Source organism: Ursus arctos, unplaced genomic scaffold (genome assembly GCF_023065955.2).
Source record: "Ursus arctos isolate Adak ecotype North America unplaced genomic scaffold, UrsArc2.0 scaffold_8, whole genome shotgun sequence".
NCBI lineage: Eukaryota > Metazoa > Chordata > Mammalia > Carnivora > Ursidae > Ursus > Ursus arctos.
Window position 1 is genome coordinate 17,087,648 of NW_026623100.1, and position 25,158 is coordinate 17,112,805.

The window sequence follows — 25,158 nt, forward strand, 5'->3', positions numbered from 1 at the left end:
TCAAAAAACTTTAAATGCTGAGATTACAATGAGAGAAAACTAAACTTTCGCTAGTCACAATCCAGACAATGGGTCCTGTATTAGTTATCTCATGCTGTGTAACAAATTATCCCCAAATTTTACTGCTTAAAATGGCATGTATTTACTATCTCACACAGTCTCTCAGGATTGAGAATCATGAAATGCCTAGAGAGTGGTTCTAGTTCAAAGGAATGCGGCCAAGTTGTCAGTTGGGGCTGCAATAAATAATCTGACGACCCAAATGGGGAAGGATCGATTTCCAAGCTTACTCGTGATCGTCTACGGGCTTCTGATCTTTGCTGGCTATGGGCTGGAGTCTCCGTTCGTTGTCATACAGTCCTCTCCACAGACTACCTCAGTGCTTGAGTGTCCTCACAACATGACCGCTATTGCCTCCCAAAGTGAGTGATCTGAAGGAATCTCAAGGAAGGAAGCCAGTCAGTTTTAACCTCATTTCAGAAGTGATACAACATCACTTCTGCTTTATTCTATTGACCATCCAGACAAACCATGGTATACTGTGGGAAGGGACAACACAAGGTTGTGAATGAAGGAGGTGAAGATCATTGTAGGCCATCTTGGATGGTGGCTACCACAGGTCCAGAGCATATTTACAACTTAGATTCACCTAGAATTCACCTAGAGTTTAAAGTATACCTCCTCTAAAAGCTATTGTTTATTATTGGAGAAAAATTACATTTGAGTCTACTCATAACCATCCAGACAGACTGCAAGGGGCAAATGGAAAGCTGCTGACATTTCTCCACCGAAGTTACATAACCTCTCTGCGACGTGAGTCTACTAAGTATACTAAGCATTAACAGTTCAACTCTTAGCCACACTTTTTATGGGGATTAAGGGCCAAATTTAATTTCAGAAATATGTATGAACTATAATATAGCTTCAAGAAGGGTAAGATATATAAGGAAGTAATATAAAACAATATGCTGTTAGGTGATTACCAATCATATGCATGTAAGAATAAGGTTTTAAAACTTGACTATGAAAAGTTGGAAAACAAGGGCCCTTTCAGGTTTCTTATTTCTCAGCTTGAATAATTTAATTGGATTTTATAATATCAGTAGGAATCAATGACTGCTTTTAGCTTTTCTATTTTGGGTGACAGATAAGTCACTTTGAATACTTCTGGTAATAAATTGCCAGGTAGAGATACAATCATTAAAAATTACTATATAAAATTCTTGGCTTTTTGTAGAAGAAATTTCAGATAGTTTTTAATTTCAGAAAGTCTTCTAAAGGACTTCATATAAATCAGCTGCTTGAAACTCACAAGTCATAAGGAAGCTGACCCAGGCAAAGCAGATACAGAGCGGTAGGGCATAAATAGCTCTACTGAATTTATACATACAAATAAATAAGCAGCCAATTTTAAACCTAATATGATTTTTAAATCATTAAATAACCTACCCATCTGGTTAAGTCAGGACCTATCTGCAGACTAGAAAGGCTACTTACAAGGCAAAATAGTGGCAGTAGATGACTTTTTCTTTTTTCCTTTTTTTTTTTTTAAAGATTTTATTTATTTATTTGACAGAGAGACAGCCAGCGAGAGAGGGAACACAAGCAGCGGGAGTGGGAGAGGGAGAAGCAGGCTCCCAGCAGAGGAGCCTGACGTGGGGCTTGATCCCAGGTCTCTGGGATCACGCCCTTGGCGGAAGGCAGACGCTTAACGACTTCGCCACCCAGGCGCCCCTAGAGGACTTTTTCTTAAGACTCCACGTTATCTATACTTAGATTTACTCTCAGCCCTCGTCAAGTTATGCTCCTAGACGCTCTACCTTTCAGGGGAGGAAGGGAATTACTGCAGGTCAAAAGACGGTGATTTCTACCTGAGGAGGAGGAGCCGGGCAGTGCCGGGTGTTGATAATTTTAGCAGTCGTTCTCCACCTAAGCTGCATAATAGAATCAGAGCCTCTGCAGTGAGACTCAGGTGCCAAATGTTTATTAAACTCTCCAGGTGATTTCACTGGGCAGCCACAGCTGAGAGTCTTTGTCTTGGGAGAGCAGATCTCATTTCAGCGACCATCAGAATCACCTGGAGAGCATGTTGAAATTATAGAATGCTGGGCCCCATCCCTAGAGTTTCTGATTAGGTAGGTCTGGGGTGGGGCCCAATAATTTGCATTTTTAACAGGTTCCCAGATGATGCGGATGTTGCCGTCCTACACTTTGAGAATCGATCTTAGAAGAGTTTGGCTTTTGTTGTATTTTTACTGGAGTTCAGCTGTGCGTGGGGCGTAGGGGGAGGGGTGGAAATTGGTAGAAGGAGAGGACAGAAGCCGCTAGTCTCCCCACTTTCCTGGACCAACCCCCTTCCAAGCTGAAGGTGAACTGGAATCTACCACTGCAATGGGTCTCCCCTATTTTCTCAGTCTTTATTTTACAGACTGAGGAAATAAAGGTTCTTCAGAGGTCGGTTGCACAGTCCAAAGCTGTTTAGACCGCACTTAATCAGCCCATTTTAGTGGGCTGCTTTGCTCATGCAGGCCAACCTCTTCCTTCTCTCCAGGGAACCCTCCTGCTCAGCCCACTAGCCTTTTTCTCCTCCCCCGCCCCGCCCCCAGCGTCCTTGCGTAGTTGCGCAGGCAACGTGCACGCCGCGTTCAAAGCGAGCGGTGAGGGGGCCTTGGTGGGGCACCGCGTGCCGCGCAGGCGCGAGAGGAGAGGCGCCGGAGCCGCTGTCATGGCTTGCGTCAACCCCGTGGTAAGGAGGATCAGGCCGTCCTCTAGGCCTGTGCTCTGTGCGGAGGGAGGGCCGGTCCAGGTATCACGGCAGCCCAGCCCTGCACACACGTTCTCCCCTCCCGGCCCTTCACAGCCTTTCAGAAACCCTCACCCTTAGTGGCCCCGGCTGTTCTCCGCGTTGGAGGAAGCCCATGAGGACCAGTAGTAGCTCAGCCGGAAGTTGGGACCGGCCCGCTGGAGGAACCACAGCCGCCGCCTCCTCTCCACCCTCACCCGCACTGAGGGTGTCTGCAAGAGGTGGTTAGAGCTGGAGCTCACGCTAACCCTCCCAGTTTCCTGTGTGTTTAGAAAATTCCCGAGTTCAGTGGTACTCTTATTGTAATTCTTACTTTCGGTGTGGCCATTGTTGATTCTGAGCGATGTTATTTACCTGAAGTAACAAGTGATGTGATACTTCGTGTTACCCCACGCATATTTTTTGAGTTCTCTCCTTCCCCCATTTCCCCATCCTGAATGCTTAAGCATACATTTGGAATTAAACACAAACCTTTATCTCCTACCCTTAAGGGGTACCCAAACCTCACAATGAGAATTGACAGGCTAAATGGCACTTGTGAAACGCTCTTTCAATTTTTAAAAAGCTGAATTAAAGAGAAAAACAAGGATTCACCTTTATTTTCAGCTCAGCTGAACAAACTTCTTATTTGGTGAAAGGCAATGTGCTTGTTGAGGTCTGTTATTTTATGGGTTCCATGTACACATATGCAACATAAACGGTCTATTTTTATAGACACATAATTTCAATGTGTACTCATTTTTTGATGTTAATGTATTTTAAAGTATGGAAATACTCAGGCTCGATTATAAGCTTACGATGTGTACCATTTTATCTGATGTTGAACTCTAAGGCGGGTATGTGTGTTTTAAATAGAGAAGAGGATAAGGTAGATTTCCTAGACTGTACATAGTTCTGATAAAGGTAACAGGGAAAGAATATAAAGTCTAACCTTAGTTCCAGAAGAGAAAGTATGTTCAATACCTATTTTGCTTTTGAAAAATTGTGTTCTAATGGTTTATTTTTGACAGCTACTCTTCTACTCAGGGTGGATCTTAAGGAAGTTTTTAGCCCTAGGAGTTTTTTCCTCTTGCTGTAAATGCCATCAAACTAGCTGGGATGAATGCTGAAGTATCACTTTAGTATGCCTTTATCAGGGTAAACTGAGAAGAAGCATCTCATCTAGGGCACTTAATCTTAATGGATATGCCTGTGAATAACGTTACTGATTGGCCTATTCATAAGCTTACCCGGGATCTTTAGAGGGATTAGTTTTAAACCTAACTACTCTTGATGTGAGCAGGAGTATTAAGAGTATTTACTGGGTAGTATGAAAAAGCAGTCCTGGAATTACACAATTTTTATTGCCACATCTCATGGAAGGGTATGGTTCATTCATGTCCTGGCTAGTGTCTGTTAGGAATCCATTTTGGGGCAGTTGTACTTTCGCTTGACAGTGGTTCAGAATATTTTTTTGGACTACATGTATTTTGGAAGTGGGATAGTCTTTGGTTATTGTAAGTGCTTGTCTCAATCTTATGGCTTGCAATTTATTCACATATGTGGAAGAAATATAGTGAACTCTAAAAATTCCTTTGGCCTCTTTGAGAAAAAAGTAAGTTGAAGACAGATTCGTTTCTACCTGCCTTAAATGAATTTATGCTAAGCGAAATAAGTCAATCAGAGAAAGAATTATCATATGATCTCACTCATGTGGAATTTAAGAAACGAAACAGAGGATCATAGGGGAAGAGAGGAAAAATAAGACGAAACCAGAGAGGGAGACAAACCATAAGAAACTCTAAGTCACAGGAAACAAAATGAGGGTTGCTGAAGGGGAGGGATGGGGAATGGGGTAACTGGATGATGGACATTAAGGAGAGCACGTGATGTAATGAGCACTGGGTATTATATAAGATTGATGAATCACTGATCTCTACCTCCGAAACTAATACATTATATGTTAATTGATTTTAATAAAAAAATAAAAGGAGGGGGAAGGTTAAATTCTGATAGAAAAACTAAATGTAACTGTAACCTACCATCTTGATGAATATTTTCTCATATTTGATTGCAGTTCTGTAAGTCAGCCTTGTAGATAGCCTGAGACTATGGGTCAGAAGCTAACACAATTTATGGAGAGCTAAGATTATACTGGGAGTAGATTGTACTTAGTAAAAATCCTTATGGTGGTTTTTCTTTAAACCATAAGAAAGTATACCCTGCATGTACACTGAATACATTCAAACTTGAGAGTTTAAAATGTTAACAATTCCTTTTTTGTAGCCTAAACTCTACAGATCTGTAATTGAAGATGTAATTGAAGGAGTGAGGGATCTATTTGCTGAAGAAGGTATAGAGGAACAAGTTTTAAAAGACTTGAAGCAGGTTTGTAGACAATACAAGTTGCCCTTTTTGTTTTTTCTTCTTAAAAAACTGATAAATTACACTTTTAACCCCTTAATTATACTTCAGTGCTTACCCATTCATTGTGCCATCAGCTGACATTTTTTAAAAAAGTTAAAGACAAAAATATCCTAATTTTTTTTTTAAACATTTTTTTCTCCGCAGCTTTGGGAAACAAAGGTTTTGCAGTCTAAAGCAACGGAAGACTTCTTCAGAAATAGTGTCCATTCACCTGTGTTCACCCTTCAGTTGCCGAACAGCTTGCACCAAACATTGCAGTCATCAACAGGTTGGATGCAGCTAGTAAATTAGTACTATTTTGGTCTTCAGAACAAATTCTCATTTGGTGGTGGTTTTATATTAGAGTAATGTTCTTAAGGTGAGAGGGCTTGGATCTCAAAACCATTACTATTAAATGAACACAGAATAAACCATTATCTTGTAATCATTGGCAACAAAATCAGGTTATTCAAGCTAGCTTTTCAAAATATTAAAGTCCACAAAAGTGACTAAGCGTTACTTCAGATGAACAAGTTACATCATTTGTGGGCTATTGGGAGTACCCACTAGTTACTTCAGAGAATTTGATTGGGTCGAGTCAAGGAGTAACCCAGCCACCATTGCTGAAAAAGCAGAGGGAAAGATGGGTAGTTGCATGCTTGTGCATTCTTTCTCTTTCTCTTGCTTGTTGTGTATATTATAAATCTGCTATTGTATTGGAATCTAACTGGAAAGTTAACAAGAATATAGAAATCATTCAGGCTACTTCCCTGTTTTGGATATTATATAATGATGGCTAGAAATTAATCCTGTGTACTTCATTTCTTGGACTTGAAACCTTGCTTTTGGGGGAAATAATTTTCCATATTATGTGTATCAATTTAACCTAGAAAAAAGTAGCTAAGAAAAGATAAACGATACTGTGCTATCTTCTAGTCTTTATTCCTTCTTTTCTGATTGTTATAATTTTTATGCTACCCTAATGTGTGTGTGTGTGTGTGTGTGTGTGTGTGTGTGTGTGTCTGTCTGCATGCAGCATGCACACACGTAGGTTTTATCTGGTTTAGCTGAATTAGATTAACGTCTGCCAGAAGTGAGGGTAGATTTTGGATTAGATTGTCAGTAATAACTAGGTTGTTCATTGCACACTTGGGAAAATTCAAAGGAAAATCACATGGGCCAAGATGAAGAGAAAATAGTAAGAAGGCTAGTATCTTGTTTATTACAAAACAAGTGAGTTTAAGTGTGGCAGCAGTTATAACTTAAAAAATGAAATAACAATGAATATTGAATTATCGGATATAACTTTTATCTAATGTTATGCTTATAAAATATAACTTTGCTCTATAAGAATTAGCCACAGCAGTTTTAATTATTAAGTTGACACACCGAAACATTTTACATCAGTTTCTAGGGTTGGGGCTATGCTTTTGTTTTTAACTTAACTATTTTATTAGGTCATCCCTTTTATTTCTCTATTTAAATAACATTTTTTTTCTTTATTGAAGAACTTTAAAGTTTTTTTTTGTTGTTTGTTTGTTTGTTTTTAAACCCAGGAGTGACTTGGAGGGTGGCCAGTGTGGAGGAATGAAAGACTAGACTGTTTTTTAACAAAAGCAGTTAACACTGCTCAGGTTCTTTGTCATTCAAAATTGCAATACTTGATTTTGCCGCAAGATGGTAATATTACCAGTGATTTAAATCACAAAATAGTCTTGCAACTAATATGTCTAGCTGGCTTTCATTCCACACTGTATTCTTATTCTCTTTCTTGGAAGTTCGAATAATAGAAATAATTACATTTAAACAAGACAGTTTTTATTCTTTTCTACATCATTTATAATGAAAAGGTTTAGGAGGAAGTGCATGTATCCTTTAAAAATGCATTACAGGCCTTGTTTTAATCCCTCTTCATTTCTAGGTTCCCTACAATAAGATTCTTGAAGTAAATAGCCTCCTAAAATTGAAGTACTTCTTAATTATATCGTCTCATTGTAGGCTTTTAAAAGCCTGATTAGAATAACCTAAACTAACTTACTTCTACAACCTTTTTATCTCTTGATAACAAGTTCAAATTAAATCTACAATGGAGTAAGTCATTTGCCTTTGTTCCTTCCATCTTTAAAGCTTTTGGCTCTATCATATTTTCTTTGACTCTGTTATCATTTGCTTAATAATTTCCTGTATCTTCAGTTGTCAACTTTTTTTTTTTTTTTTTTTTTTTTGGTCTCAGGACCCCTTTACACTCTTAAAACTTGAGGATCTCGAAGAGCTTTCTTTTATGTGGGTTGTTAAGTATTTATTTACCATGTTAGAGATTAAAGCTGAGAAATTTAAAAAATGTTTTGTAAACTTAAAAAATTTATTATATGTTAACATAATAACATGTATTTGTTAAAAGTAACTTTTTCAGAACAAAAAATATTTAATGAGAGGAGTGGCATTGTTTTACTTTTCTGCAAATCTCTTTAATGTCTCCTTAATACAAGACAGCTGGGTTCTCATATCTATTTCTAAATTCAATCTGTTGTGATATGTGGTTTTGGCTAAGCATATGAGAAAATCTAGCCTTCCACAGATGTATAATTGGAAAAGGAAGAGTATTTTAATAGCAATTTCAGGTAACTTGATACTACACTAAAACTCAACAAGTGGTAGTTTCTGAGAGCTTAGCTACAAGGTGGAATCTGAAACTTTACAGTGGACTTTTTTTTTTTTTTTAAAGATTTTATTTATTTATTTGACAGAGATAGAGACAGCCACTGAGAGAGGGAACACAAGCAGGGGGAGTGGGAGAGGAAGAAGCAGGCTCATAGCGGAGGAGCCTGATGTGGGGCTCGATCCCATAACGCCGGGATCATGCCCTGAGCCGAAGGCAGACGCTTAACCGCTCTGCCACCCAGGCACCCCTACAGTGGCCTTTTTGTAATATTAAAGTTCACTGGCGTGTCCTGCACTCTGAATGACTCCTTAACCTGTGTGTGATTTTGTAACGTACGTTAGTTATTTGGAAAATATTGTTTCACTGAGTTATGCATTTGACACATTGTTATACAAGATAAAAAAAACACTATTAATATTACTGCATATTTCATCAGAAAAGTATTGGAAAGCTGTCAAGCTCACTGTGGTGGATATAATGTTCACAAAATTAAGATTTTTGGTTGAAAGCTTGAATTTTACCATTACCAAACAAATACTGTCAGTTTGTTTTCCTCAAAGTGATGGGCACACTTGGTTCATTAAAAAAAAAAATGACTGCCAAATATCCATGTCTGAATAACCATAGTTTGTGTCACTTATTCTTTCAAGTTAAAAACGTGTTTCTTAAAAATAAGAGGCTAGATCAGCTCTCAGCTTAAATAACAGCACCTGCCCTTTTCCACGTACTTCCTTGTGTTATCGGTATGCTGCAGAAATGCTTTGTGTTCTTCCCATTTCATCCCACAGAATATTAAAAGGAAGTATCCTTGAGGGTTGAAATTTCATAAAAATAATTCTTTATGGTTACATTCAGGAACTTCTTTAGCAAAACCATTTTATTGTTGCTGTTGTTTTTTATCTTTTTTACTGTGAGTGAGTGGTGATGGAGAACAAGTAAAGTGGCCACTAGTTGGGTTTGGTAATACTGCCTTAATTCATGCTAAGGTGCCTTCATTTTTTATTTTTTTTATTTTATTTTTTTTTAAATAGGCTCTACACCCAGCATGGAGCCCCATGCAGGGTTTGAACTGATGACCCTAAGATCAGGACCTGAGCTGAGATCAAGAGTCAGATGCTTAGGGCACCTGGGTGGCTCAGTCGGTTGAGCCTCCGACTGTTAGTTTTGGCTCAGGTCATGATCTTGGGGTCCTGGGATGGAGCCCCGCATCGGGCTCTGCACCCAGTGGTGAGTCTGCTTGAGATTGTCTCTCTCCCTCTTCCCCTCCTGCCGCTCATGCACACACAGTCTCTCTGTAAAAATAAAATCTTTAAAAAAATAAGCTGGAGACTTAACCGACTGAACCACCCAGGCATCCCAAGGTGCCTTCACTTTTACTCATCAGTGCTCTGCACTATAAGGGCAAATGTCAAAAAAGAACAAAAAATTTAGTGAGAAATGAAAAAAGATTTTTATTGTCTTGGTATAAAAATAGTTTGACTTTGTGAACACCCTGAAAGGGTCTCATGGACCCCTGGGGGTTTGCAAAGTACAATTTGAGAACTGCTATTCTATTCTTAGGGTGATTATACATAGTTTATAATCCACTTTTTAAAAAAGATGTACTGTTTGTAGAACTTTACATTCACAACGAATTTAAGAGACAATAAAGAGATTTCTCATCTATCTCTTGCCCCCATTCATGCATAGTCTCCTGAGTTATTAACATCCCCTACCAGAGGGGTACATTTATTATAGTTGATGAACCTATATTGACATATAAACACCCAAAGTCTATAGTTTACATTATTGCTCTTGGTGTTGTATGTACTGTGTGTTTATGCAAATTTATAATGACATATATCCGTTATCACAATATCATACAGAGTATTTTCATTGTCCTAGAAATCTTTTGTGTTCCTCCTATTCATCCTTTCCTATTACACCAACTCAGGGCAACCATTGATATTTTTATTGTCTCCATAGTTTTACCTTTCTCAGAATGTCCTGTAGTCGGAATCAGTCTTGTACTATCTAGCCTTTTCAGATTGGCTTATTTTACTTAGTAATATGGTGTTAGGATTTCCTCATATCTTTTTGTGGCTTGATAGCTCATTTCTTTTCAACACTGAATAATATTCCATTGTCTGGATGTGCCAGTTTATCCAGTTGTTCATCTACAGAAGCACATCTTGGATGCTGCCAAGGTTTGGCAATTAGGAATAGAGCTGCTGTGTGGAGGTTTACGTGTGGTTGTAAGTTTTCAGCTCCTTTGGGTAAATACGAAGGAGAGTGACTACTGGGTTGTATGCTTAGTTTTGTAAGGAATTGTCTTTCAAAGGGACTGTGCCATTTTACATTCCCACCAGCAATGAGTGAGAGTTCCTGTTGCTCCACATCCTTGCCAACATTGGGCCTTATTCATGACTTATGGTATGGAGCATCTTAATATGCTTATTTGCCATCTATATCTTTTTGACAAAGTGTCTTTTAAGGTCTTTGGCCCATTGGGCTGTTATGGTTGAGTTTTAAGAGTTCTTTGTGTATTTTGGATAACAGCCCATTGTCAGATATGTCTTTTGCAACATTTTTTTCCACTGTGTCTTTTCATATTATACTGACTTTTCTTCAAAGGAGTTTTAAATTTTAATAAAACCCAGCTGATCAATTATTTCTTTCATGGATTGTGCCTTTGGTGTTGAATCTAAAAAGTCATTGCCATACTCATGGTCATCTAGATTTTCTTTTATCTTCTAGGAATTTTGTAGTTTTGCATTTTACATTTAGGTCTGATCTATTTTTAGTCTTTTTTTTTTCTTTCTTTTGAGGGGTGTTAAGTCTGTGTCTAGTTTCATGTTTTTGCATTGGTTAGCCAGTTCAGCCATTTGTTGAAGAGACTGTCTTTGTGCCATTGTATTGGCTTGGCTTCTGTGTTAAAGATCACATGACTATGTTATGTGGGTCACTTTCTTGGCTCTCTGTTCTGTTCCATTGATGTATTTGTGTTCTTTCACCAGGTAACACTGTCTTGGTTACTGCAGCTTTCTAGTAAGTCTTGAAATGGGGTAGTGTCAGTCCTCCAACTTTTTCTCCTTGAATATCACATTGGCTCTTATGGGTCTTTTGCCTGTAATCCACTTTTGAGAGAGAAATGGGATTCCATTAATAATAACCTCAGAATAATAGGTGTAAACTAGGACTGTCCTAGGTTAACTGGGACATAGAGTCACTTTGTCTATGACTGCCCTATTTCTAGAGCAGTTCAAATCTGTGCTATTTGGTCTTCATGTCACAGTCTTTTTGATGAAGCTATCATCAATCACTGTTTTGAGAGGTTTGTGATGGCTTTCATCTTTGAGTATTCAGACTCCTTCAGGTACAAACTATATGTCCAATTGTTTTTGAATTTAGATCTGGTGAAAATTTCAGCAATGCTGTTGGTTCTTGATGTGATTTGAGGTGGAATATTCAGTTTGGTTGTCAGAGATGTGCATATGCTAATGAGTAGTCACAAAGAATATTGACCAGTCTTTGCACCTCTTGAGTCACGTGACTTGGATATTAAGATTTGGAATGGTTTAAAGCAGTACCAAGAATTGTGAAGTTATTAACTGCCTTAATGTATCAAAGCCTTCTTGGTGTATAGGAAAAAAATACCATTGTAAATGTTATTATGTAACATTACCTTTTTCTTAATTTATACTTCTTACCTTACATTTGTGGGATTGAATTCTTTCTATATGGTAACGCCTTTTGTTTGTGAAATTTATTATTTCTCGAATATATACACGAAGACCAAAATTCTAACACTTTTAGTTTAAGTAAAGACACATATTCAGTTAAAACTTAATTGGTTATTGAAACCATCTTGAATATTTTAAAAAGCGTGTTTCAGGCACATATAATGGTATATATAATTTGTGAAAGTATGTAAATGGTGCATTTAATATCAAAATTAAGTAGGAGCTGCATGAAGCTTCACTATAAAACTGTTCAATGCTTTTATTCTGATGACTATAAAGAAACTCTTAAACTCTCTTATAGCTCTGTTTGATTTATATAAGATTAGAGAATTATCCTTTAGGATTTATTGCAAGGTATTTAAAAGAGGGGGATCGTTGCTATTTTTCCTCAAGAAATTCGTTTAATTGCTTTAGACAGCGTGTTAACAGATTTTTGTTTCCTCTCAGGCTAGGCTTCAGCTGTACCAGCTTAAGCTTCGCTCACTTCGGCTAATTAAGACTAATACCCTTGTGTTCCTGCCACACCAATTCTTTCTAATTTAGCCTTTCTAAAAGAATGCCTGTTAATAAGCAAAGCCATAGATGAACAGAGGATAAAAATAATTTTCTGCTTCATTAATCACCAATCTCTGTAGCTTCACTTCTCTTGTTCTAATGCGGGCAGAATAGTTAGTTTAAAAAAAATATTTGCTCTTCTGAGTGACTTGTTGTTTATGATGGAGCCATTCTAGTGTCAGAAGCAAATCTTTGGGACAATTTACTTTAATGTGGTATGTGAAAAAATACCATAATAAGCATTACATTTAGTATATATGTGCTGCATAAACATGCTAAAACATTCTCTTTTTATTAAAACGCAAAATGATACTATAACAGTCATGTTCAGCTAGGTAAAATGAAACTTGAGGTAAAGTTTAAGGTTAAGTTGATCTATTGAGGTCTTTCTACTATAGTTACTATTTGTTCTTTACACTTATTTTTTTAATGCTTCCATTTCCAACCATTAGGTCAACATTTTAGGTGTACTATAAACAAAGAGATAGCGTAGAAAATTGGTAGATAATAAAAGATATGTGAGATTGCAACTTTAATGCAGGTTGGGGTGGTCTTCTCCTAGGAATATGTTCTCTTGTATTTTTCTTAGGAGTTATACTTGTTTCATGCAAAGACTTGTGGAGACATGTTCTTATTCATTTATTCCTAAAACTATGTACTTGTGCTGGCTTAGTTGGCTAAAGTATTATAAATAACTTTTCATGGAATGAATGGATTGGAAATTCTTTTGAGCCTATAAAATTTAAAATGGTTTATGTTGGGTTACATATTTTTGCCCAATAGTACAGTCTTTTGGAAATGTGCTACTTGAGTAAATACTCCTTTTTCTCCCCTATGAAAAGTTGTAATGGAGATTTAGTGCTACATTGACTTAATAAAAATAGCCTAGGTATTTTCTTACGGATGTCTACACTACGGTATTCTTGATAACAGTGAAATATTTTCTTTTGGTACTTAAAACAGGTTAGTTGTAAAGTCTTTATCTGAAGTTTTTTGGGGAAAAAAATGTAATTAAATTCGTTTACCTCACTTGTAATTAGGAAGTTTAGAATTCACCATGGTCAGACATGTTAGTGATGGAAAACATTTTTTTTAAAACAAGCTATACTTAGCAGCTTTATTAAACTGGTAAATTGTAATGAATGTATAATGTTTATTTTGTTTTCTATACAGCATCATTAGTTATTCCTGCTGGTAGACCTCTTCCTAGTTTTACTACAGCAGAATTGGTATGTAGCCTATTTTGGATATATTTTAAAATATATGTCTCACTTTTAATGAATGGTAGCAGAAGGCTGGGCATAGATGTAATTCATAATCCCCCATTTGAATGAGAAAAGATGTAGTAAGCGATGGGGTGACAGGATTAACTTCTAAAACAGATAAAACTGAGGAGTTTCAGAATTAACATTTTCTTTACCAACTTTTCCTGTCTTCCAGAGCAGTTGTTAGCACCTGCCAGTAGTATCTGTAAATACTATTGTTAGTATCTACAAGGTCAGGAAATTTCTGAAGTTAAATTCTATGGAGTTTTAATAGACGTTATAATGTTATCTACTAGGTAGATCCTAAATAGATGATGTTGATATTTTCTGATTTTTTTTTTAACGCAAGTTGAGCCAAATAATAGTTCTTTTTATTTAAGTGGAGTATTTTGGTCGCTTTTTATCTTTGTGTTGTAGAGATTTAGAGTATAGGTTTCCCTCGAAGATTTGGGGCCGAAAATAAAATTACAACTTGTATATAGAAAATTGAGTAGTTTTCAGGTAGGGAAAAATAGCACTTTTTCTCTTTTACCTTTCTTCATTGGTATATAATACACTGTTTTTCATCTTCTTTCAGCCCACTTTCTGGGCCAGAAGGTTTGATGGGCCATTAATTTCCATTTCTTCATTAAAAACAAAATCACACCCCTTACCAGGATTTTTGGGAAGAATGGTGCTGCTTATGATAGGAGACCAATGAAAAATATCTCTGCCTTTGAAATTCTTGGGACTACTTTTTCTCCTGGTTAAAAAATAATACACTTCTAAATAGTAAAACAAACAAATTTATAAGGTAAAAAGTAAAAGAGTCCTGCAGTATCGTATCCCAAAGATAACTGTTTTAGCTGTTTGTTATATATCCATCTAGCATTCTTTTGTGAGATTTACATTAATTTTCATGGTAAAAGTAGACTTATCCTTGGTATTGGTTCTGTAATGTTTTTACTTAGTAATATAGATGGATCCTTTTCACTGCCAGTTAAATATTGACTAACCTTAGTGGATGTATCAGTTTCATTAACTGATATTTTATTAATGGACATATACATTATTTTTAGTTTTTTTCCTAATTGATTATACTTGTAGATATGTTTTTGTGTATTTATGTGATAATCAGGTAATGAGGATAAATTCCTAGAAGTGGAATTTCTGGGTCGAAGATTATGCGTGTTTTCAATTTGGTTATATATTGTAAAATTGACCTCCAAAAGGATGGTACGTACATACTCATATAAGCAGCGGTCTGAGAAAATTGGTTTTTATCACATCCTTCCCAACATTGGGTGTTAATAATTAATCTTACAAATTTTGTAGGTCTGTTAGGCAAAAACTTCTTTGTCTTTTGATTTAGCATTTAAAAAAACGAGGTTTAATCTAAAATAAAAATTATACACTCTTCTATTATCTAATTTAAAGTACCATTAGTGATCAACCTACGGACTAGAGGACCCCTATAAACAGCTATGGTCCTTGTATCTGACAACTTGAGAATCACGGACTCAGGCAAAGCTGTGTAGCGGGCAAGTGATAGGAGTCACTGTACATATCGTTTCCTAAGACTTTACTGGCTTCATTGCTGATAGCCGTAGAACAGAATTCTTCTTATCCTTAGTGAGATGATCTAAATCAAAAATTGAAAAGCTGGGTTTTTTTGTTTTTGTTTTTTTAAAACATTTTATTTATTTATTTGACACAGAGAGAGCACAAGCAGGGGGAGCAGCAGGCAGAGGGAGAGGGAGAAGCAGGCTCCCCGCTGAGTAGGGAGCCCAATGTGGGGCTTGAACCCAGGACCCGGGGATCATGACCTGAGTTGAAGGCGGACACTTACCCGACTGAGCCACCCAGGTGCCCCGAAAAGCTGTTTTAGTCAAAGAACTTAGCCCCAATGTTAAATGTTGTCTAACCATTGTTCTGTTGTCCCAAATCAGATTTTTTTTTTATCCCCATGAGATCAGGAAAAATAGATAAAAGGAAAGCCCTTTTCTCACTTTCTAATTAAATTTCTCATATCCAGGGCACCTCAAACTCTAGTGCAAGCTTCACTTTTCCTGGTTATCCTATTCATGTACCAGCAGGTGTGACACTACAGACTGCATCTGGTAAGAGTATAGTCCCCATCCATTTTTTTTTTTTTTCTTAGCATTGGTACTAACTGCTGGATGTTAATTTTCATGATTTTTTAATAGACCGTATACCAGAAATTATGGAAGTTGCAGGAACTTTTAATACAGCTTATTTTAAAAACAATAATAAGTGGTAGTTATTACTGTTGTGGAGGCAACTTACCATAAAAGACACTGTGCTAGGTCTGTCCTGTAACTTATTCCCATGTCTCTTTCCCAACATTGTAGAAGATTCTTTATACAGTTTCTTTAATTCAAATCAATTATCTAAATTTTGGCAAATAAAAAATAACATATCTGTGTAGGGTTAGGGTTAGGGTTAGGGTTAGGGTTAGGGTTAGGGTTAGGTTAGGGTTAGGGTTAGGGTTAGGGTTAGGGTTAGGGTTAGGGTTAGGCTTGCTCTAATCAAGAAAAACTAAAGGGGCGCCTGGGTGGCACAGCGGTTAAGTGTCTGCCTTCGGCTCAGGGCATGATCCTGGCGTTATGGGATCGAGCCCCACATCAGGCTCCTCCGCTATGAGCCTGCTTGTGTTCCCTCTCTCGCTGGCTGTCTCTATCTCTGTCGAATAAATAAATAAAAAAATCTTAAAAAAAAAAAAAAAGATGACATTGATCAACCGTTTGCTCCTTTCTTACTGGAGATCATGTAATAGAATATCCAAAAAGTTTGGGGATTAACCAAAGTTTGCTTTTCAGAGTACTATGTCTTAATTTGAAAGAGAATCATATCTATTCTTTAGTTTTTTGCAAAGTTTAAAGCACCTAACTCAGTGCTCAAAAAAAAAAATAAATTTCTTCCTCCTCCTTTTTAGTGTTATTTTAAAAGAGAAGGGGGAATTTGATGGCTTTTCAAATTACTAAACTCTTTTTGGATAGCATCATCTTACGGTAGTTACATGGTATCTTAGATCTTATATATGTGAAATACATTCTCCATTATTATGTTTGTTGAAATCCCAATTTGGGTTGGTAACATAGTAGTTTATCGAACAATGGGATAGGTCCGTGGAGTAAATATTGGTGGCCTGTATGTATCTCAAAATGTGCCATATAAGCAGTAGTGAGAAAAGGCTAAAGTTCAAGTGAGATGGCTTTGTTAAAAATAGAGTAATACATATTTATTTTAGAAAATATGTATTCTACAGATTCTGTATGTATTCTACAGAATCTGTAGAATACAATAAAAACTTGTAGAGATAACTGTTAACATATTGATGTATTTTTGGACAGCCCATTGTGCCTGAGGGTGGGTGGGTGGGTGGGTTTGTTTGTGTGTTTCTTTCTTTTTCTTTTCTTTTTTTAAAGGAAATTAGGTTTCTATCATACTTACGGTTTTGTTTTCTCCGTCTTGAGGTCACCTTTATAAAGTCAATGTACCAATTATGGTGACACAGACTTCTGGAAGAGCAAGTATTCTACATCCAATTCAGCAAGTATTTCAGCAGCTGGGGCCGCCTTCAATAATACAGGCCAGTGTTCCACGATTGAATCCATGTTCTCTCCTCGCGACTACTGAAAAATCACAGAGAATAGAAACTGTGCTCCAGCAGCCCACATTTCTTCATTCTGGGACAGTGGATAGGAAACATTTAGAAAATGCCATCAGTGATATACTTGCACCTCCTGGGAATGAGCGTGAAATCATGTCTGAAGCTTTGTTGAGTCAGCAGGAAAGCTGTCAGTATATCCGTCTTCCAGGTGTTGTGTTTCCTCCACAGGTCTCTCAGACAGATGTGCACGGGGAGCCAGTGCTTGGTGTTTCTGGCAGCATGACTCAAAATCTGAATGGTGGGCCCCTTTCCTCTGGCCGACAGGGGACCCAGCACCAGCACATGTCTGATATTGAGCTTCATGTTCTTAAAAATAGGATGTTTGGACGTAATTCTGTAAAGCAGCCAAGAAATACAGAGGAGCCCAGCAGCCTACCTGTCTCAGAGAAGGTAGTTTTCTGTTGAAGCGAAAGGTATTAGGGGACAGACAGTGGCCAGTGATTTGACATCCTGAGGTTTTTTTAAGCTGTAAGGTACTCAGAAGTATAAGTGTTATGTTCTGTTTTTTTCCTTTAGAAGAGTATTTATTACTGTTTTCAATATAGCTATCAGTTCTTATAAATGCCCAGCATTTCAAACTTTTAATTTCAGTTAATGAATTAGAATAGTCTTCAAAGAAAATGGATTCATTTTAAAGTAATCCATTTACTTCTCCCTTACATTGTGAGAATGTTTGTTTGCATGACAATTTAAAAGACCCAGAAATCAATCCGAGTAATAAAATGAACATAAATGAATATTTTGAGGTAATTCTTATACAAAAGGAGTCCAAAGTATTTTTTTTTTAAAGTTGCTCTACCAAATTTTCCTAAAATCCCATAAGAAATTTTTCCCTTATCTTGCTAGTACTTTATTTCTCCCTGATTGCTGAAATATGAGTTAATGTCTTTTGGGATTCAAACTACTAAAAAATAGCTTCTAATAAACTTTGCATATTGAAAATCGGTTCAAATTATTAATTTCCAAGGAATTCATAGTGGAGGCAGATTCATGGAGAATTTTGTATGGTAAAATTTTTTAAAAATCTTGCATTCTTTTTACAAATGCGAAATATGTATTACAGCTAACTCCATTTATACAGTTTCTGATGTTTGATGAAGCCTGTTCAAAATCTTGTAGCAAGTATAAAGATAAAATGTTTTTAGAGTATTTTTTCATTATATTTTCCACATAAGAGATAAAATTCAAGAAATGTAGGCTAAACTCATAATTAGGAAAATTTGTTTTTGAGGTAAAAAATAACTGTGAATTTAGAATAAGTGATTGTTTCTATCACTTAAAACTTTTGGAGGCATTTTTCTCTTGAACTCTGTATGAACTTTGCAGAGTTTTGGTGTGATGATTCAAGGACTTACTCTGCTGTTACTTATGAGATGTCACCTTGTACTTTGTTCTGAAATGGAAAAATAGATAAGTTAAGGGAGATTAATCAAGAATTGTTTAGGGGATAGTGGTTGAGAACTTAGGTTGAAGCCACAATAGGTTCAAATTCCAGATTCACCATTTACAAACAAGCTGTATAAAGTTACTCTCTGAAATTCAGTTGAAGTCCATAAACTGGGCATGAAACCAACCTCATAATTTTTAGAATTATCAAAGATGATTTGTATAGAGTTTGTAATAGCTTCTGGGACCACAATAAGCTTTAGATTAGTGCTGTTATGCTTTATGGGCATGTGATAAATTGGGTAACTTTTCATATAACTCTTTGGTTAGTTTTAAAATAGAGCTATATTTAAAACACAAACATCCAAATAGTCAAAAGTATTTACTTCATAAGGTGTTTTTTTATTAATATACAGCAGGGACTTTTCAAATAGTAGTAATCTGGTAAAGTTTATGCTGATAAAATTTTCAGAAGAATTATAAATAGGTTTTTTTTTAAGTAGCTTTTCAGTAATTCTTATTGCTTAAAGCAAATTACAATTAAGTATACATGTTTATTTATCCTATGTAGACTACCAGAGATCTAGTTTCTGTGTAGGTTTAACATTCTTACTGTTGCATAAAATATATTCCTGACAATCTTTGATGTGCTCCTATTTTAAAGTGCATATTACTATGTTAGGTTATTCTTAAGTGTGGGGATTTTGTTTTATAAACTTAGAAGGCTACAGAGAACTAGAAACTCAGGTCTTCATTTGAACTCCAAGAAGTAGGAGTAGAAGGAGAGAAATGGTATGGTAATGAATCTCGCTTTAACTATTTTTTATCTCTTGTGTGCTCTCCTCCTCATCATCATTACTCTACCTCCGAATATCGTCATTTCTGCTACCTCGTCTTTTAATTCTTTACCTGGCTGCAACCTCTTACCTTCTTTCTGAGGTCCTCTTTATGTTTCCGTCCTGTTTCCGAAGATTCTGTCCTTCCATTTCTCTTCTTACTTGAAGTTTTCTTTGAGCAGTCTCATGGATTATTACAGTTTTAACTTACCACCTATTTGTTGATGACTATGTTTCTAACCATATTACTCCCTTGAGCTTCGTTCTCATGTCTGTTTGCCCTCTAGACAGTGTTGCCTGAATGTCACAGTAATTCACTGGTTGTCATCAGAGGCACTGCGTGGTACGACTGCCCAGCTGGTCTCCCATGCTAAGGACTTACAATTAACTTTTGGCTCTTTTCCCCCCTTATTCTCCTTATGTGGTTTTTAGAAAATTATCTTTAAAATTGCTGTAGAATATATACAACATACACTTTATCATTTTAAGCATTTTTAGCTGTACAGTTTAGTGGCATTAAGTACATTCATGGTTGTGCAATCATCAGTACTATCCATCTCTAAAACTTTTTCATTGTCCCAAACCAAATCTCTGTACCCATTATATAATAACTTCCCATTACCCTTCCATTCAGCCCCTGCTAACTTGCACTTTCTGTCTCTATGAATTTGATACTTCATAACTGGAATCATAAAATATTTATCCTTCCGTGACTGGCTTATTTTGCTTGGCAAAAGATTATCAGGGTTCATCCATGTCATAGCACGTGTCAGAATCTCATTCCTTTTTAAGACTAAGTCATGTCATTTGATAACTTATAAATTCAGTACTAAATATTTTGGGACTCTCTTCCCTCTTCTCCATCTTTCCTGCTGTTGTCCTCATTGTCTCTCATTTAAGAATAGTCTCTTAACTATAATTTATTAGCCTGTAGTCTGCTTTTTTCACTCCACTCCTCCCAGTCCATCCATTTTAGAGGTTAAAGGCTTAGGCTTCAGGGGTCAGAATTATTGATCCCTTCTGTATCCCTTAATAACTATGTGACTTGGGCAAGTTATTATTTCCTCACTTGTAATAAAGGTAATGGTATCTACGTTGGAGTCACCGTGGGAGGATTGTGGGAGATGGTCAGGGGGAAGTGCTTAGCACACTGCCTAGCACATGATAGTGTTCAGAGTGTGTTAGCTGTTTTCTCATGGCTTCTTACGGCTACCAGAGATTTACCCAGAATGCAGTCTGCTAAACATGTCACTGACAGTTATTTACTGGCAAGGTAAAGTTCAAGTTCCTTAATGTGGCATGTAGGGACTTCCATGTTCTTCCATGCCAGAGTTTGTTACTTATTCTTGATTTCATGCCTACTACTTTGGTAGGAACACCAAACTGTGAGTGATTCTCTGTTAACCATGGTGTATCCACCTCTCTATTGCTTTTGTTATTCCCTCTGCTTGACGCCTGAATCTTCTCCCATCCTCCCTGTCCTCCCCATTCTCCTCTCTGGCTAATTGCTTCTTTTTTTTTTTTTTTTTTTTTAAAGATTTTATTTATTTATTTGACAGAGATAGAGACAGCCAGCGAGAGAGGGAACACAAGCAGGGGGAGTGGGAGAGGAAGAAGCAGGCTCCCATCGGAGGAGCCTGATATGGGGCTCGATCCCAGAACGCCGGGATCACGCCCTGAGCCGAAGGCAGACGCTTAACGGCTGTGCCACCCAGGCGCCCCTGGCTAATTGCTTCTTATCCACTTAATACTTCCTTCAGAAATTTTACTTCAGTGCCTCTCTATCCCTCCTTTTCATTTTTGGGTTTGCTCTATCTCTTCTCTGTTATCATTGCACCTTAAGCATGTGTGTGTCATAATGTAGCTGAAAGGTACAGTAAAGTGTCCTGTTTGCATTGAGAGGTACATTTTATTAATCTTTGTATACATAGCACCTAAGAACATATGCACATTCATGTATACTAGAATATACTGTGCCCAAGGTGGCGCTTGAGCTCATGACTCTGAGATCAGGAGTCACATGCTTTACCAGCTGAGCTAGCCAGGCACCCCTAGAGTGTAAGCTTTTAAAGAACAAGATGTATGATTAGTTATTTGGCTCAGTAGTTCTCAGTCCTGGCTAAGTATTACAATCACTGGGTTATTAGGGGCACCTGGGTGGCTCAGTCGGTTGGGTAGCTGCCTCCTGCTCAGGTTGTGATTCCGGGGTCCTGGAATCCAGCTGAGCCCCTGCCCAGTGCGGAGTCTGCTTTTCCTACTTCCTCTGCCCTTCCCCCATCTTGTGCTCTCTTTCTCACTGTCTCTCAAATAAAACCTTAAAAAAAACTTCATTGGAGCATTAAAAAAATGTTCGGGTCTACTCCAAGGGATTTAGATCTAGTTAGTCTGGAATGGGGTCCCCTCATTAGTGTTTAAGAGCTTTCTGAGGTGCTTGTAATAATGTAGTTAAGATTAGGACCACTGACTTCGATCAGAGTCAATGTATAAATGAAAAATGGATGGAGTGAGAGGTAAGAAAATACATAACTTCAAGAGATTTAATTTGTCTTTCAAATCCACTCTGATATACCTCTAAAAGATCAGTCATATCAGTAGTTGAATTCAGAATTTGGTTAACTGAGCAAAATATTTTTTGTCACTCTGTGTCAGTCCTAAATTAATATCTCTAAATCAAAGATTTTTAAACTAGATATGTGATATTTTTCTTTATAGGAAAAAAGCCAATTTAACAAAATACTTTTTTGTGTTTGTCAAAATAAGGTATATTTCATGCCAGATAAGAGTGGAGTGGCATGGGAGGCAATTGTGCATGGAGAGGTAATATATAATCATTATTGACACTCATTTGTAATGGTAAATATCTGGATTAAATTTCTGTTAAGAATTGAAGAAGATGTATCCTGCCATTGTGATTATAGGCAATTCAATTTTATGTAGTTTAGTTTGAAAATGTGAAAAGAAAGGGTGTTATAGCTTAGGTTTCTCTTATATTTATCCCCACATATAGGTGTGAAGTTCTGTTAATCCTTACTAGCCATTGGAAAAACACTCTTCTTTAATTAAAAGAAAGCTTAAATTGAAAGGATTTGAAGCTGGATTTGGCAAACAAAGCTTTATCTTGAAGCCTCCTATCCATTTGCTTATTTTATTACCCAGAGAAGCCATATACAATTGAAGAGACCTTGGGGAAGCTGAGAATATTGGAAATTACTGAGCTGCCTTGTTTTAGAGCAGAGAAAGAAAATTGAAGCAGTGCCTCTTATCAGATGACGTCATCTCACTAGAATTGTTGACATTTCTTCACATTCAGATGGAATTCATAGAAGAATCAGCAGTAACTTTCCTTTAACATTCAACAGGATAAAACTATTAATGCTTCTCAGGGCAGCTAGTGTTTGATTTTAATCATCATTGGTATGTTGGCACCATCAAAAAACTTGCTATGTTGTGAAACTTTTTATTATTATTTTTTCTTAGCAAAACTCGGTACTGTCTGTACTGATGGAGCCTCTGAGATGGTTGGCAACAAATGGTTTTGCCGCTTCAGGAAAGAGAGCATTGCTATCTATTTCAGCACATGGCATACATTAATGCTAAGACACAGCCAATAATTCTAAAAGAAGTCTCATCAGCTGCCATGAAACTCAGATACATTAGAGCAAAAGTATTGAATTATTGCCTTTTCCAAGACATTTGTCAAAAAATGTGGGCAAAATGTTAAGTTGTTCTTCATGCAGAATTTTTCTTGCTTTTCAAAGGACAATGCTTGAAGTTCTTAATTGATCCTTGGGGAGACATTGATTATTTTTGAGAGAGAATGAAAACCCCCTTGTACGAATTGGACAGGGAGTACTCCTTTGATGATGTATGTAATGGATGTTTGGCCATATGAAAGACTTAAATCTTTGTATTCATGATCCTGTGCTATCAGTTTTGGATGTTGCTGGCTATTTTGGTCAAATTACCACCTTAGAAGAGAAGATTGGAGTCAGATAAGCATATGAACTTTCCAGTGCTTGGTGGAAGTGCTTCTGAAGAAGTTGAGAATGACAAAACTCTTGCAGTTACGATATTAAATTCGTGTTTGTAATCTTACTCCTCTCCCAAAGTAAACAGGACCTTACTGATTTAAGTAAGATAAAATGATGCTACATGAATTTAATCAGAAGAGTCCTAAAATCTCCAATATTCCTTAATCTTAAAATTTTCTTGCAAAGTACTATGAGAGCTCTGATTAATTTTGCAACAAAAGATCTTGTGGGTTGAGGTTTTCTTGTCACCATTAAAACCAAAAGCCAGTTCCAACGTGTGATTTAGGCCTCGGACTAACCTGATCATAATTTACTGACATCAGATTTATTGAGGTGGAATTTACATAGATAAAGTTCATGCTTTTTTAGGTACAGTTTGTAGGTGTACGGTATGAATTTTGACAAACACTTGCAGTTATATAACCAGTACCAAACTGAGATACAGAACATTTCTATTACCCCAAAGATGTTCCTCATGCCCCTTTGTAGTCAATATCCTATCCTTCCCTCCCTCCAGTCCCTGTCAGTCATTCACTGATCTGTTTTCTTTTGGTATAGGCTTGCCTTTTCCAGAATGTCAAACAACTGGAATCATACAACATGTAACTTTAGCATAATCCATTTGTGATTCATCCATGTTGTTGCATATATCAGTATTCCATTGTACCACAGTTTGTTTATTCATTCACCATTGAGACATGTGGATTCTTTCCAGTTTTTGGCATTTGTGAATAAAGCTCCTAAAAACATTCATGTGCAGTTTTTTTGTTGTTTTTTGGTGTGGTTGCAGATTTTCTTTTCTTTTGAGTAAATACCTAAGAATGGGACTTGTAGGCCATAATATACATGTATGCTTATAAGAAACGACCACACATTTCCAAAGTGATCGTATTTCCACCAGCAATGTATGATAGAATTTTTCATTTCTCCTAGCAATGTATAAGATTTGTAGCTACTTGACATCCTTGCTACTTTAATACTGTTTTGTGGAGTAGTTTGTGATTTTGATGAAATCTACTTATTTTTTCCTTTTGATTTCTGTTTATGTATCTTAGCTAACCAAAGGTTGCAAAGATCTCATGCGTCTTAAAAAATTTTTATGGGTTTTACATTTGGGGCTGTGATCCATGTTGGGTTAATTTTTGCGTATAGTACAAGGTTAGGTTCTTTGTTCTTTGCATGTGACTGTTCATTTGTTTTAGAATCATTTGTGGAAAAGACTAGCCTGTCTCCATTGAGTTGTCTAAAGCTCATTGAGTGTCTGAAGCGCTTCACCTTCAATGCAAATCAGTTGCCATATGTGTGTTAGTTTATTTCTGGACTTTCACGGTTTGATGAGTTCATGTGTTTATCTTTTCAGTCATACCACACTGTCTTAATTGTGGTATGTTTATAGTGTGTCTGGATGTCAGAGAGTACAAGTCTTTCAACTTTGTTCTTTTTCAAAGTTGTTTTGGTTATTCTAATTCTTTTACTTTTCCATATAAATGTGAGAATGAGTTTGTCGATTAAAAAACTGCTAGGACATTGATTGAATTGTTTTGGATCTGTAGATCAAGGGAAGAATTGACATCATCAAAATAATGAATTTTCTAATTTATAGATATGACACATTTCAATTTATTTAGGGTTTTGACTTTTCTCATTAATGTCTTGTAGTTCTCAACATACACAAAATGCACGTGTAATTTTTTTATCTAAGTATTTTATGGTTTTGGGTGCAAATATAAATAGTACTAAAGATACTATAAAGAACAACTTTATTTATATTTTATGCTTCATTTGCATTACTTGTAAAAAAATTTTTTTTAAGGGTAGGGTTATTGAGAAAGAAAATTTC

The 25,158-nt window shown here is 36.6% G+C and overlaps 1 protein-coding gene across 1 annotated transcript in view; it reads left to right on the plus strand.

Annotated features, from left to right (window-relative positions):
• Positions 1-262: 262 nt before the first annotated feature.
• Positions 263-25,158, plus strand: part of GTF2A1L (general transcription factor IIA subunit 1 like) — a 36,284-nt gene continuing 11,388 nt past the window's right edge. Inside the window, exons 1-3 of the mRNA XM_048222706.2 lie at positions 263-422; positions 2,000-2,135; positions 5,354-5,477. Of these exons, the coding sequence (XP_048078663.2) occupies positions 263-422; positions 2,000-2,135; positions 5,354-5,477 (420 nt within the window). The remainder of the gene's footprint in view (positions 423-1,999; positions 2,136-5,353; positions 5,478-25,158) is intronic.